General features: G+C 50.1%; 1 protein-coding gene across 1 annotated transcript in view; it reads left to right on the top strand.

Moving 5' to 3' along the window:
- LOC129327986 (zinc finger protein 420-like) overlaps positions 1–14,462 on the top strand; it is an 80,075-nt gene that overhangs the window by 61,691 nt on the left and 3,922 nt on the right. Inside the window, exons 6-9 of the mRNA XM_054976730.1 lie at positions 7,530–7,809; positions 11,883–11,969; positions 12,540–12,666; positions 13,221–13,313. Coding sequence (XP_054832705.1) covers positions 7,530–7,809; positions 11,883–11,969; positions 12,540–12,666; positions 13,221–13,313 — 587 coding nt within the window. The remainder of the gene's footprint in view (positions 1–7,529; positions 7,810–11,882; positions 11,970–12,539; positions 12,667–13,220; positions 13,314–14,462) is intronic.

A 14,462-nucleotide genomic window follows, 5' to 3' on the forward strand; every position in this document is an offset into this window, starting at 1 on the left:
TGTCTTTCAAGATCTCTGCTTTCCCAACAAGCATCACTTCAGTCTTGTCTGGGTTCAATTTCAATTTGTTATTTTTCAGCCATTTCACTGTAGGATACACACACACGTATATATATACACAGATACACCTGTGTACATACATAGATACAATAAATAATTATGAATGGATGAATGGATGGCCTAAATTTAATGGACCAATGGAATTCTGCCAGCCCATTGATGTGTTTATACTTTTCATCCAATAATGTCTCTTTATGTTAATTTTTGTTAATGAATCCGAGGAGGTATAAAACTTTATGTAACTGTTTTAGGGTTGAAGAAGGGCTACAGGGTCTATGGGATCATTTTGGTCCTGATCCAAGATTATATGTTGTTTTTATTCTTCCTTGCTTTTACAACCAGTACATTGTCTCCTTTATTAGACTTCATTCAGTGTGTGTGTTCATTTCTTTTAATTGTGTAGAATACACAGACATATTTATTAGTGTACAACATTACTATGGCTGTCAGGCAGCGATCTAGGATTTATACTGCATCCCGTGGGAACCTGGACAGCAAGATATAGAGCTGGGTGTCATTTTGATCATGTCCCACCCCATGGCTGCTAGTAAGTTCTCCTAAAGATTTTACACGGAGGTTGAATAACATGGGAGATAGGATTGTGCCCTGTGGAACCCCACAAGTTAATTCCCAGTCTGGAGACAGCTGATCTCTGATGGCAACCCTTCGAGTCCGTTCCGTGAGAAACAATTTAAAGCAGTCCAGGGCACATAGAAGAGTTAATGTTCATATCACGTTGTGTGTGCTTTTAAACAAACTTTGTTCTTGTTCTCTCTAAAAAAATAAACCCTCTTGTGTCTCAGTGATTTTCCCAGACTTGGGTGACTTTATACTCGGGCCCAGAACCTAAGCTTTGAAACCCACTTTATATTTTTCTTGTTGATTTCTCCCTGGGACCCCTGGTGCAGTGGGGTAGGTGGAAAATGAAAAGCGTGACAGGATCCAGGAGGGTTGTCAGGGATGGCTGTGAGACCCCCACCCCGAGATATCCGTCATCACAGCTATTGGTTCAATAACCAGGGTGTGGCACCCCTCGCCGCACTCTTTGACCTTGTCACTTGCAGGCCTTGCCTTGCAATATTTAACAATGATTTGAATACTGAATGAGCCATTCTGCGTCCTGCTGAAAGAGTGGCGGTAGGAAGCAATGAAGCAATAGCTACTGGTGCCAACCTCCTGGAGGAAAGGATTCCTCTCCGTTTTAGTAGAGGCTGAAGAAATCCTTCACCTGTCCATTGCTCCCTATATTGCATCACTCTTGCTTCGTTCCTGCAGCAGGTGACTTTCCACAGGTGAGAGACATGGCATCTACCCCACCACCAACTGCCCTCTTATGTCCTTTATGGGGTGGCTTCACAGTGTGGGGGAGTCACGTAAGAGATGAGTTGCAGGTGGGAACTCCTCGGAAGCAGAGACGTCAGTGGAGGAGGGCTTGATTCAGGGATTGTTCTGCAGAGAACAGGAGCCGGGGGGGGGGGGAGTTCTCTGTCCAAAAGGTTACGATTTATGTTTTTATTGATTTGAGGATATTTCTATGCCACCTCTTCAGAGCTCTGCTCAAGGCGAGACTGCTTCCCATTAAGAGATCATAATTCAGGATCCCCAACTCCGAACTGTCACCCCCACCATAAACAATGAAAAGCAAAACTTTGAACAGAAAAAGCATAAATTTTAAAAACCGTTAAAAAGATGGCAGTGAGATAAAACAATTAAAAACTTCATGGAACCGATGTGTTCTGACCTGGCACCTAAAAGAAAATAAAGCAGGAGCCAGGTGGGCATTTTTGCCCTTCAGGTCCAGAATTGCCCCTGCAACAGTCCCGTGGCAAAGAGAGGTAAGCTGCAATACTGCAGCCCAAGCTCTGCTCACGACCTGAGTTCAATCCTGGCAGAAGCCAGGTTCAAATAGCCGGCTCAAGGGTGAGTAAGCCGTCCATCCTTCCCTGTTCAGTAAAATGAGTACCCAGTTTCCTGGGGGTAAAGTGTAGATGACTGGGGAAGGCAATGACAAACCACCCTGTAAAAAGTCAGCCAAGAAAACGTTGTGATGCGACTTCCCCCCATGAGTCAGTAATGACTCGGTGCTTGCACAGATACTTGCACCTTTACCTTTAAGCAGGGCTTTTTTTCTGGGAAAAGTGGTGGTGGAACTCAGTGGGTTGCCCTCGGAGAAAATGGTCACAGGGCTGGTGGCCCCGCCCCCTGATCTCCAGACAGAGGGGAGTTGAGAGTGCCCTCCGCGCGCGCGGAGGGCACTCTCAACTCCCCTCTGTCTGGAGATCAGGGGGCGGGGCCACCAGCCTTGTGACCATTTTTAAGAGGTTCCACCACATTCCCGCTGAAAAAAAGCCCTGCCTTTAAGTCCAGAATGGGCCTGTTATGTATTGGGTCGAACTATGGCTTAACAGGGCCTCTAATGCATTCTGGTTCACCTTCCCCCAGCCTATCTGTAGGATTATGACCCACAGGGTGTTCCAAGCTAAGGGGGGGAGGAGTGTTGTATATTGGGCTGAGTTAGGCCAAACAAGGCCTCTAAAGTATTTACTGTTACACACTGAGCTTCAGATTATGCCAGGGTTCCATATGCCTGCAATTCCCATTGGTTACATTTGCCTGCACTTCCCTATCATTGGTTTCATACATCTGCACATGCATTGGGTAATTTCTGGGGGCAGCAATCGGTTCTCTCCAATAAAGATACAACAATACAGGGGAAACGTCTAAGCAACCAGTAGATGGACAAGACCAAAGGTCCAAAGAGACCAATAACAACAAAAAAAATTCTATGTAAGTGCAAGTGAAATAGTGCAGTCTATTGAACAAAAATTTCCTATAGATTCTACTCCATACATATACACAGCAAACTCAATGCTGAACCATACAAATTGCACAATGACATCATCTGAACTAGTGAAGACCGATGATATGCATCTCAAAGTCCAATGATTAATCTGTTATTTCTTCTTTTTTCTTTTTGCAGGCTGGAGAAGACAGAATAGTTGCCCTGGGAGCCAAAGAGGGAAGAAAGGTCTCCTGGGCAGTTAGCAATGGTTGCGCCAGCAGTTATAACAGCCCATTTCGTGTTGTCTTGCAAATTGGGGATATGGATTATACTGGTATGTTCGCATACTCCAGGGAGGAAAGGGAATGTATCCTTTCCATAGCTCCGATGGGCACAATGGTATTCCGCAAAGGTCAAATGAGGATTGGGATATGTTGGAGAATCTAATGTACGAACGTGTTAAGTTTTAGTCCCATTTAACATCACTAACTGAATATTGTAAAACCAATATTATCCCGATGGGGCTGAGAATGCACAAGCCCCCAGGCATTTTCAAAGACAATGATGCATTAAAATCATATTGGGCGTCTATACTGAACTGATGCTGACATGATTTGATGCTGCTTATTGAAACAGCGTTTGCGGAGGCTGATAAAATAACATTAGAAATCAATGCCACTAAGGATAAAATTAAGGAGTTGGTTACAGAGCAGGAATTCAAAGTCAAAACTAGAGACTTAGATAAATTAAATCCAAGAATGCGAGTGTAAACTCAAAGATTAAAAAAAACTGGTGAGGGATAAGAAAGATTACAGCACAGGCAATGTGGGATATGGGAGATGGCGATAGAAGGAAGAAAAGGGTAACCTGGGCTAGACCAAGAAACACCACGTCAGGTTATGAAACAACTGACCCGTCGGATAATGACCAACCAGGAGATGAGCAGCCTCATGTTCGGACACTGAGAGGTAGGACTGTCTCCTACTCTAATCCGAGAGATTTTTAAAGAAAACTGAAAAAACATTTTGGCACCCAGGAGACTTTCACCAGAGTGGGAGGACTGAGATACAGATCCACTTTTGTCCCTAAGTCAACGGACAATTTAATAGAGTTAAATTAGTCCACAGGGACTTAGAAAAATTGGAAGCAACCAGAACAAATTGATGGAATAATTTAACACAAGCAGAATGTCTAGCTCTTGATGCTTTAAGTAAAGATGACATGATTGTCATTAAACCTACTGACAAGTGTGGGGGTATAGTGGTGATAAATAAACTGTATTATGTAAAGGAAGTTGATTTGCAGCTCAGCAATAGAACTAATTATAGACCTATATTTATGAACTCCTTACCAGACATCGAGCGATTAATTAAAATAGTTTTGGAAGAAGCTTCCATGATGGGAGAGTTAGATGACAAAACTGTTAAACATCTCAGACAGGAGTCTCCACGGACTCCTGTCTTTTACATATTACCCAAGGTCCACAAGAATGTGTTCCCGCCCCCACCCCCCGGCCGACCTATTGTGTCGGGCTCTAGTTCTGTCCTGGAACCCATCTCCTTTTTTCTAGATTATTATTTACAACCGATAGTACAGAAGTCAAAGTCTTATATTAAGGACTCTACATCCTTCTTACAAACGATTGAGTCTCTTTCCATTCCAGACTCGGCATGTTTGATGACCTTAGACGTAGAGGCTCTGTATACCTCGATACCCCATGAGGACGCCAGACATGTCATAGAAGTGAATCTTTTAAATAGAGATAATCCACAGCCACCCACACACGTATTATTAAGCCTCCTAGGTATCATACTTGAAAATAAAAGTGGTTATTATGCAGGGAAGCAGAGTGGATATTCAGATTGGACACTTTGGCCCCCACTAGTTTAAACAACAAAATTGATTTTAGTGCATTTTTGTAAGCAATTTCAGTATCGGTACCAGTTCCTTTTGTACTATCAGGGTATATCCCTTTAAGGCATTCGCCCTTTGAGTCATCGGTTCCTTAATAGATATATAATCAAGTTGACCTTTATGGTTACATGACTGTGAGGAAGAAACTGATCAATGCTGAGGTGTAAATTCAGTGCAGTAACAGTGCATTAACACCTTTCTTTTAACTTTTGTATTTATTTATTGGCACATTGTGATTATATTAATGTTGCATTGTAGGCTGTTATTTATGGCTTGAAAAAGCGAGACAACACGAAATGGGCTGTTATAACTGCTGGCGCACCCGTTGCCAACTGCCCGGGAGACCTTTGATCCCTTTTTGGCTCCCAGCACGACCATTCCATCTTCTCCAGCCTGCAAAAAGAAAAAAGAAGAAACAACAGATTCATCATTGGACGTTGAGACGCATATTATTGGTCTTCATTAGTTCAGATGATGCTGTAGTGCAATTTGTATGGTTTAGCATTGAGTTTGCTGTGTATATGTATGGAGTAGAATCTATAGGACTATTGCACTTTCATAGAAAAAAAATTGTTATTGGTCTCGTTGGACCTTTGGTCCTGTCAGTTTACCTTTCCAATAAAGACCAAACACTGGCCTGCCAATCTTATACACTGTATATAGTTCATGCAAATGATGCTATTGTGAAGTACATGTTCTTATTGGTTACTGGCTATTCTTGGGGTGGGGCTTCTGTCATCTAGTGAATAGTGTCTGCTGTTGTCTGTTCTGGCTTGCAATAAAGGACCTTGTTTGGCTGAAATCACTCTGGGCTGCAATCCTTTTGAGCTCCAGGCTCAGTATACAATAGAGTCTGCCCCGGATTTTGCAGCTGTGGGTGGGTTTTTTCCCCCCTAGAAAGGGCAGGAAAGCTTAGATTGGAAGAAGGCATGTCTCTTCTTCCCTTTTGGGGGGAGATCCGATGGATTCTGTTTTTCTTCTCTGCTGGAAGGATGGAGATTTGTGTGTCTGGAGGAACAGCGAGTTTAAGATATTGGGAAAAGATCTTGGGCAAGAATGGGTGGAAGGGAGAGAGCAGGAGAGGTGAGGAAGAGCTGGGTGGAGGGCTGACTGGAGAGGGGGCTGCTGTGGGGGCAGCGATGGTGCCGTGGGCCTTCCCAAGTAAAACCCCAGAGCCAGAGTGGTGGCAGTCAGTTAAGACCCTTGCCTTCTCCTCCAGGCCTGAAGGAAGCAGGGGGGAAGGAAAAGGGTGTTTGGAGAGGGAGAGATGTCTGCAAGAGACGTCCCATCTGTTGCGACTCTGATTGGCCCCGCACCATTCCGTCATGCGGCATCAGAATTTTTAAAACCAGCACACCAATACATAATTCAAACAATTTAAAACTGGAGCTTAAAATAAATACAAAGGATAAAAACAACCATTAAAACATTAGTGAGGGAGGAAAGATCACTAAAGTTATGCCAACAGAGGGAGGAAAACGGCTACCGAAGGGGACAAGTGACCCTCCAGGGAGAGAATTCCAGAGTCTCCGTCACTACTGAGTACCAGAGTCACTGTGGAGAAGGACCTCTCTGGGTAGCCACCTGGCAGATCTTGGAAGGTGGGGGGCACCGGAAGCAGGGCCTCAGAAGATGACTGCAGTGGACTGGAGGGTCCGTAAGGGAGTAGGCGGTCCTCCAAGTATGTTGGGGCTAGACCTTATAGGGCTTTGAAGGTCAACACCAGCACCTTGAATTGTGCCTGGAAACAAATCGGAAGCCAAGGTAGATCTGCGAAGATTGGTGTGATATGGTCCCTGCGACCCCCTCTAGTTAACATCCTGGGTGCCACATTGAACTTTCTGAGCAATTCCTCTTTAAAGTGCATTGCAGTAATCTAAGCTTGAAAAAATCAGAGAATCATAGAGTTGGAAGGGACCTCTAGGCTCTTCTAGTCCAACCCCCTGCACAATGCAGGAAATTCACAAGTAGCTCCCCTCCTCACACCCCCAAGATGTAACCAGGATTTCTGCCACAGTGGGATCAAGCGGAAGTGTGAAAAGGGGCCGAGTGTCACCTGCATATTGGTGACAACTCAGCCCAAATCTCCAGGTGTCCTCATCACCCAGTGGTTTTTGTAGGACTGGAACCAGCTTAGAACGGTGCCTCCCAATCCCAGGACAGAGAGGCGGTCCAGAAAGCCACCCTAACTAATGCTACTGAAAGCCACAGAGAGGTCTAGAGGAATCCACGGAGTCGCACTCCCTCTGTTCATTTCTGGGCGAACCTTATATGATCCACCAGGCCCCCAAGGCGGATTCTGTCAGACCAGATATGAATGGGGGTCCATAATAACTTCTCGGAGATTTCATTTTGTAAGCCTCCTCAGGCACGCTCATTGGAGAGGCAGAATAGAAACCTTCCTAACAAATAAATGAATGAGAGACTTGCTTCAACTGAGGTCCACAGACCAAAGTCTTCTGTAGTTCGAAAGTCACAGGGTGAGGTGGGAACCTCAGCAGAGCTCGTTCGGATCAGAGCAAAGGTCCATTTTGGCCAGCGCCCTCTTTCTGGGCGCCCAAGCAGAGACCACAAGCAGGATAAGAAGGAAACAGCAGATCCTCCGCTGTGAGAACCACACAGCAGTGGGTCTTCAGGGGTATACTGCCTCGGGCCCGGGAGGCTCCATTTCTCCGCCAAGGAGCGTGCTCGACCTCTGCTCCGTGAGCCTATCCGCTCCCCCTTTAAAGGATGGCGTGTTGCAGTCTCTCAGCCTGCCAACCCATCATTGCAGGGGGGAGGAAAGCCCAAAGGTCACAACCGGACTCACCAAGTCCGGGAGGGGCCCCCGAAGGCAACCCCTGGCCGCCGCCTTTCTCTCCGGGCTCCCCCGTGACGCTCAGGCCGAGACCCTCCCCGGAGCAGAAGGGAGCCCCCCTTTCCCCTCCCCTTGCAACGAGGCACCCCACGCCGGCGGCGCCTTTGCCCAGGAGAAGCCGGAGGGGCGCGCAGCAGCCGGGCCGCCCTCTGCCCCCCTCGCCAGTTCCCCGGGCAAGGCTGGTGCCGGTCGACCAGTGGGTTAAAGCGAGAGAGTCCCGACTCCTAGACGAGCAGGCGGGCTGGGGGGTGGCTGATGAGGTCACTTCCTGCTTTGCCCCTCCCTCCAGAGGCAGGTGGCCCCTTTGGCAACCCCAGGGCAGCCTCTGCTCCGCCCCAGGGGCAACGGGTGAGTTACAACCGCGTGGAGGAATTGGGGGGGGGGGAGAGAAGGGGAACAGCCCCCCCTTGACCCCAAAGGGAGGCGGGCTAGAGAAAAGGGCCTTTGGGCTTCCTCCCCCCCCCCCCGCACCACCGTCCTGCAATTTCCTCCTCGCTGCAAAGCCCGGAGGTCCCGCAGCAGAATTCAGCCCGGGTGGGGGGGTGGATTGGGGGGCTCAGGCCAGTGGCGGATGGAAGACCTGATCCGTCTCCCTGCCTTGCAAAACTCGGTATCTATCTTGAGGACGGGAAAGTTTGGCTCTCCTCCCTCCCACCCAGCGGCCTCCCTGGCAGCCATTTCCCCGTGTGCAAAAAGCGTTTTTGGAAAAGCGCCTCTCTGGCCCGTTCATTGCGGAAATCTGCTTTTCTCCTGTCATTTTCACAGCAACACCAAATTCAAAGAGCTCGTGTCACGCACTGGTACGACGTTATCTCAGTGTAGCTATACCAGTACACGCCCCTGCTTTCAAAAGTAACTGGGGAGGGGGAACCTCTGTGGGATGGCAGGCTTAGGGGGTGATGGACAATATTGGAAGACCAGGCACCGAAAATGTGGGAAACCTGCCACGTGGAAGCCCAATGGCAAGTGCTCCTACAGCAGCAAGAAGCCGGTTCCCCTGGGGGAAAATATCTCAGATGCCCCCCCCTTCCCTCTCAGTCCATTTTGATGTCCAGTTCAGTCTCCTGAAACGTCTTGGCTGCTTTTCTCATCCTCTGGGCATGTGCAAAGGGGGCTTCTCCCTCCTGCCTCCCATAGATTATCAACCACTGGGGGAAGAGTCGGCAGGAAAGAGAAACAGCCCCTGCCTGACACAGGGATCAACCAGAATCTCAGATCTGGTCCTCACGGCCAGGAGGAAGAGCTGGCAGAGGCCTGAGGTGGTGGAGGGCAATTTCAGACACTGCCCCCCCCCCCCACACTTTCTCCACACATACATTCAAGGTGGCTTCTCTTCAGACTGCGCAAGGAAGAACCCATTTCGGGAAGCTTCCCTCTGCTAAACTCTTCCTGTCACAGAGAGGCGCAATGACAGGCAAAGGCAAAGGGCAGAAACGTTTCGCGGGCAGGGCTGGTTTTCTCCGCGTGGGCAGATTTCAATTCCTAGCTGGCTTCTCCCACCTGCAGTCTCACATCCCGTCACTTCGGGGCACCTCATGCCCAGCACCTCCCCCTAGTTGTGTGGGGCAGGCTGGAGGGTCTCGTCCCCCCCAAGGGAAGAGGAGGGACCAGAGCGGCTTCCAGGGCCAGGGACCCCTCAGCACTCAGGAAACGATTGGGTGAAGCTTGGGTGGAAACATGGCCATCGATGAGCCAATACACCAATGAGCCAGCACACCAATACATAATTCAAACAATTTAAAACTGGAGCTTAAAATAAATACAAAGGGTAAAAACAACCGTTAAAACATTAGTGAGGGAGGAAAGATCACTAAAGGTATGCCAAGGGAGGGAGGAAAACGGCTACCGAAGGGGACCGGTGACCCTCCAGGGAGAGAGAATTCCAGAATCTCCGTCACTACTGAGTCCCAGAGTCACTGTGGAGAAGGACCTCTCCGGGGTGGCCAACTGGCAGATCTCGGAAGGTGGGGGCACTGGAAGCAGGGCCTCAGAAGGTGACTGCAGTGGTCAGGAGGGTCTCTCTACACCCCCAAAATCAAAAAGAGTCCAGTAGCACCTTTAAGACTAACCAATTTTATTATAGCATAAGCTTTTGAGAATCAAGTTCTCTTCATCAGATGCCTGATCAAAACTGGGCAGATACAGAAGAGGAGGGGGAAAGAGAGAGAGAGAGAGAGAGGAAAGAAGGGGGCATAAATCACAAGGGAACAGAATGCAATTAGCATGGAGGCAGTCAAAACATTCCTTTGCTTGGAAATGTAAACATCTCCTTTTGGTGTGCAGTCAGTTTGCTGTATTAGTTTGTAGCAGTGAAAGTATCCAATTCCTATGTAGTATAAGCCTTCGGTAACCACAGCTCTCCCTGCCAGCTGCATCTGCCCCCCTTCCCCTCCCCTTGCAACGAGGCACCCCACGCCGGCGCCGCCTTTGCCCAGGAGAAGCCGGAGGGGCGCGCAGCAGCCGGGCCGCCCCCGGGCCCCCCAGTTCCCCGGGCAAGGCTGGGGGGGGACTGTCGACCAGTGGGTTAAAGCGAGAGAGTCTCCTAGATGTGCCGGCGGGTTTGGGGGGGGGGGGCTGGTGAGGTCACTTCCTGCTTTGCCCCGGGCAAGGCTGGTGCCGGTCGACCAGTGGGTTAAAGCAAGAGAGTCCCGACTCCTAGACGAGCAGGCGGGCTTGGGGGGGGGTGGTGAGGTCACTTCCTGCTTTGCCCCCTCCCTCCCGAGGAAGGGGGCTTTTGGCAACCCCAGGGCAGCCTCTGCTCTGCCCCAGGCGCGCTGGGTGAGTTAGAACCGCGTGGAGGAATTGGGGTGGGGGGGGAGAGAAGGGGAACAGCCCCCCCTTGACCCCAAAGGGAGGCGGGCTAGAGAAAGGGGCCTTTGGGCTTCCTCCCCCCCCCGCACCGCCGTCCTGCAATTTCCTCCTCGCTGCAAAGCCCGGAGGCCCCGGAGCAGAATTCAGCCGGGGCGGGGGGGGGGATTGGGGGGGCGCAGGCCATTGGGGGTGGAAGAGCTGCCCCCCCCCCCCGCCGGGCCAAACTCGATTCCCACCTTGCGGACGGGAAAGTTTGGATCTCCTCCCTCCCGCCCAGCTGCCTCCCTGGCAGCCGTTTCCCCTTAAAAAGCATTTTTGGAAACGCGCCTCTCTGGCCCCGTTCATTGCGGAAATCTGCCTTTCTCCGCCTGTCATTTTCACAGCAGAGGGGACCGGGGATTTACTTGTTTAAAACGCGGAAGCTGGGGCTTGTGCCATATCCTGGTGTAAGGTCAGGCCGCTGTAGTTCTACTAATTCAGTTCCCAGCTTTTAAAACCAGTGGGGGAGGGGGAATCTGTGACATGGACCCAATACTGAGCCCTGCCCCCCCCCCAGCGCTCACTCCCCTCTGCTGTGAATATTGCCCATCTAGCCTCACTCTCTGCATCCTATTCATTAACCAGCTTTTGATCCACCTGAGAGGACTTGTCCTTTTACCCCGTGACTATTGAGCTCACTTAGCAGCAGCCTTTGATGAGGAACTTTATCAAGAGCTTTCTGGAAGTCCAGGCAGACAACATCGGTTGGTCCACATGTTTGTTCACTCCCTCAAAGAAATCTGACAGGTTCCTGAGATAAGATCTTCCCTTACAGAACCCATGCCAAGTCTTCCTCAATAGCTTTTGTTCATCTATGTGCCTACTAATTCTTTCTTTAATAACGGTTTCCACCAACTTACCCGGTATTGACGTTACACTGACTGGCCTGTAATTTCCCGGATCGCCCCGGAACCCTCTTTAAAGATGGGGTGACATTTGCTACCTTCCAATTCTCAGAAATGGAGGCAGATGTTTCAGATGTCTTGGATGTATGCCTTCCGGGCCTGGTGATTTGTTCGTTTTTCAATTGTCTGTCAGTTGTAGGATCTCCTATCTTACCGCCTCAATCTGACTCAGGTCTTTCAACACTCCTCCCGAAATCAGCAGTTCTGGACTGGCCGAGCACCTGTCATCTTCTACAGTGAAGACAGGCAAAAAATGCATCCAGCTTCTCAAGCCATTTCCCTGTCGTCCTTCAGTAATCCTTGTAACCCCTGGATCATCCGGGGGCCCCACTTTTTGCCTGCCTGATCACAGACTTGGGTGTGGGGAGAGATACCTGGCCAAGGATTCTGATCTGAGATCTTGAATTGGGTCCCAAATCAAATCCAGAGACAGCTTTGCAGAAGGGACTGTGAGAGAAATTTGTGTGCACAAAAATCATTTCCCTCCATCTTTCTTTCTCACACTCCCAGGTAGCCAAAGAAAGACCCCCCCCCCTTGGCTGCTTCTCCGCTGTCTCCTCCGTGTGGTGAAGGGAAAAGACCAGCCATGCAGCCAGCGCAGGTAAGTGGGGGGAGGGGTAGTTCACACCTTGCGTTGTCCTAAATTTCCCTTCACAAGGGATTTGCTCCCTCTTCATGGATATCTCTGGCTGCTTCCCCACAAGGCTTATAGCCCACCTACAGAATGAGGGGCCCTGAGATGTCCCCAAGGGAGACATGGGCAGGGGGGGGCGGAGTGAAAGATCTCCATCGGGGCTCTCCCCCCCCCTCCACTGTGTTGCTGCTATTCCACCTTGGTTTTACCCTCCCAGGTTCTGCTTATTATTTATTTATTCTTATTTTTAAATTACATCCCTCTTTTTTCACTGGTCAGGGACCCAACACAGCTTTTCAAACTGTTCTCCTCCACTTAACCCTCTCAACAACAGTCTTGTGAGGTAGGTTAGGCTGAAAGACTTTGACAGTACCAGTGCCTCTGGGCAAGCATGTATGGCACAGAGGGGATCCGAACTCAGTCCTTCCAGGACCTAGTCCTTCACTCTAACCACTACATCACACCAGCCTTTTGGAATTTCTTTCTCATGGACCACCTTTCCAGCGATATAAAGAAACTTTCTTCTCCTTCTTCCAGGGCCGGGTGTCCTTCGAAGAGGTGGCTGTGCATTTCTTCAAGGGGGAGTGGAGCCTGCTGAGCCCAGCGCAGAGAGCCCTGTACAAGGAAGTCATGCTGGAGAATTTTGGGACTGTGGCCTCTCTGGGTGAGGGTCCTTTTCCCCTGGGCTGCCTCCTTCTGGCTGAGAGGAGGGACTGTAAGCAACTCCTTATCGAGGGAGGACGTGGTCAGGCTGTCTGCCCTGGGCCCAGGGGCTGATCTCTGCCACTCTCTAGGATCTTTGAGCCTCTGACTTAGGAGGGGTGGTAGTCTTCTTTGTGGAGAAGGACCCCCTCCATCTGGCTGGACCATAAGAGAGGGCCTCAGATGAGGTGCCAAGTGAGCCTTGAAGGCGGGGGGGGGGTCTAAGCAGGGGGCTTCCACCCAGTCTGGGCCTTGTCTTACCAGGGCAGAGATGTGGCTGTGGAAGGAGCTGTGCTGGCTTCTCTGGCACTGCCTTAGTTCTCAGCTGGCATTTCCATCAGCTCTTGGCAGGGATGAGGCACAGAACTGCCCGTGCCAGATACGGACCCGTGTCACCTTGCCGCTATAACTTGTCTGTTGTGTATTTCGGGAGGAACAGGCATTCTGGCTTGGAACTGCACAGTTTATGAGCACACAGAAGAGTCACAATTTTGTGCTTCTTTTTTCTCATGAAAGAACCTGAGGTGGCCAAACCTGACCTCATTTCCAGGCTGGAAGGAGAAGAAGAGCCCTTTCTCCTGCTCTCTGATGATGAGGAGGGGTTGGCAGGTATCTATTTCAATGTATTCTGGGGTAGTGTGTTGTTTGTGCTTCCTTCCAAGGGCTGCTGGATTTCTGTGGCCTTTTTTCTCTTTGGAGTTTGAGCTTCTTCACCCAAGAGCTTGGCTGGGTTGGAAATGGTGAAATGGTGCTTGTAGACCCTGGACTCACTTCCTTCTCCCAGGCCGGATGAGTTATGCCAACCGTTGTCCACATTGAGTGGCACGGGCTCTGTGGCAGGCCTTGATCCTGGGCAGCTGGGCCTGCCAAGCAAAGCAGGGGCTTTTCCTCAGAGACATGATGACCCAAAGCAATTCCAGCCAGGTCTCCCCTGGACACATCCTGCCTCCTCTCCCAAGCACAGAGCAGTGTTGTAGGTGATTCTGCAGGGGCCTGGCCCATAAAGATGTGTCCAAGAAATGGAAACCAAGCCAAAACAAAAGAGAGGGGCCAGCAGGATGGCATAGCAGTGCAACATTCATCCCTTTGCAGCAGAAATCCTGGTTTTCCCAGCCTGTTTTCCACTCTAGTTAGGATTAAACTCTTCCAATTAACAGCCGACGGCCTGTTGTCTGAAGCAGCCCCTCCGGAGGCTGATTTAGTTCCCCACACAATGTGCGGAAGTGGTTTAGCAGGGGAAGGGCTGCTCCACAGAGACCCTGGCAGCGAGAAAGGGGGTGGGACAGAGCGGTGGCGGATTGCGTCTTAACTTAAGTTGGAAACAAGACTTAAGTTACTAGATCTCAAGGCGGAGTTCTCTCTCCGGCCTCTCCCCATTCCTTCTTGTAGGCAACTGGAGCTTGCTCTCTGCCGCCACCATCATGCTAGAATTAGAATTGCAGGCTGTCACCTGGCAACCAGACTCTCTGTAAAAGAATCAGCCAACGTGGGGCAGGTCTTGTCCTCTGCCCCTGGCAGCCCTAGGCAATTGCCCAGAATGCCAATGGAAGGGCCCCAGTCAGCTCCATTCCCTCAACCCCAGCTACCCTTGCTAGCTTGCCTGGCTGACCCAGGCAGACCCCTGATTCCCTCCTATTATTTGGGGGTGAGGACAAGGGGCAGACCCTCTTTCTCGCCTCCACCCAACCAAGGAGGGGGCTCAGAGGACAAGGGACTGAGAGAGCCAAGACTGCTTAAGCCAGCCCTAAGCCAATGCAG

This window comes from Eublepharis macularius, chromosome 4 (genome assembly GCF_028583425.1).
Source record: "Eublepharis macularius isolate TG4126 chromosome 4, MPM_Emac_v1.0, whole genome shotgun sequence".
NCBI lineage: Eukaryota > Metazoa > Chordata > Lepidosauria > Squamata > Eublepharidae > Eublepharis > Eublepharis macularius.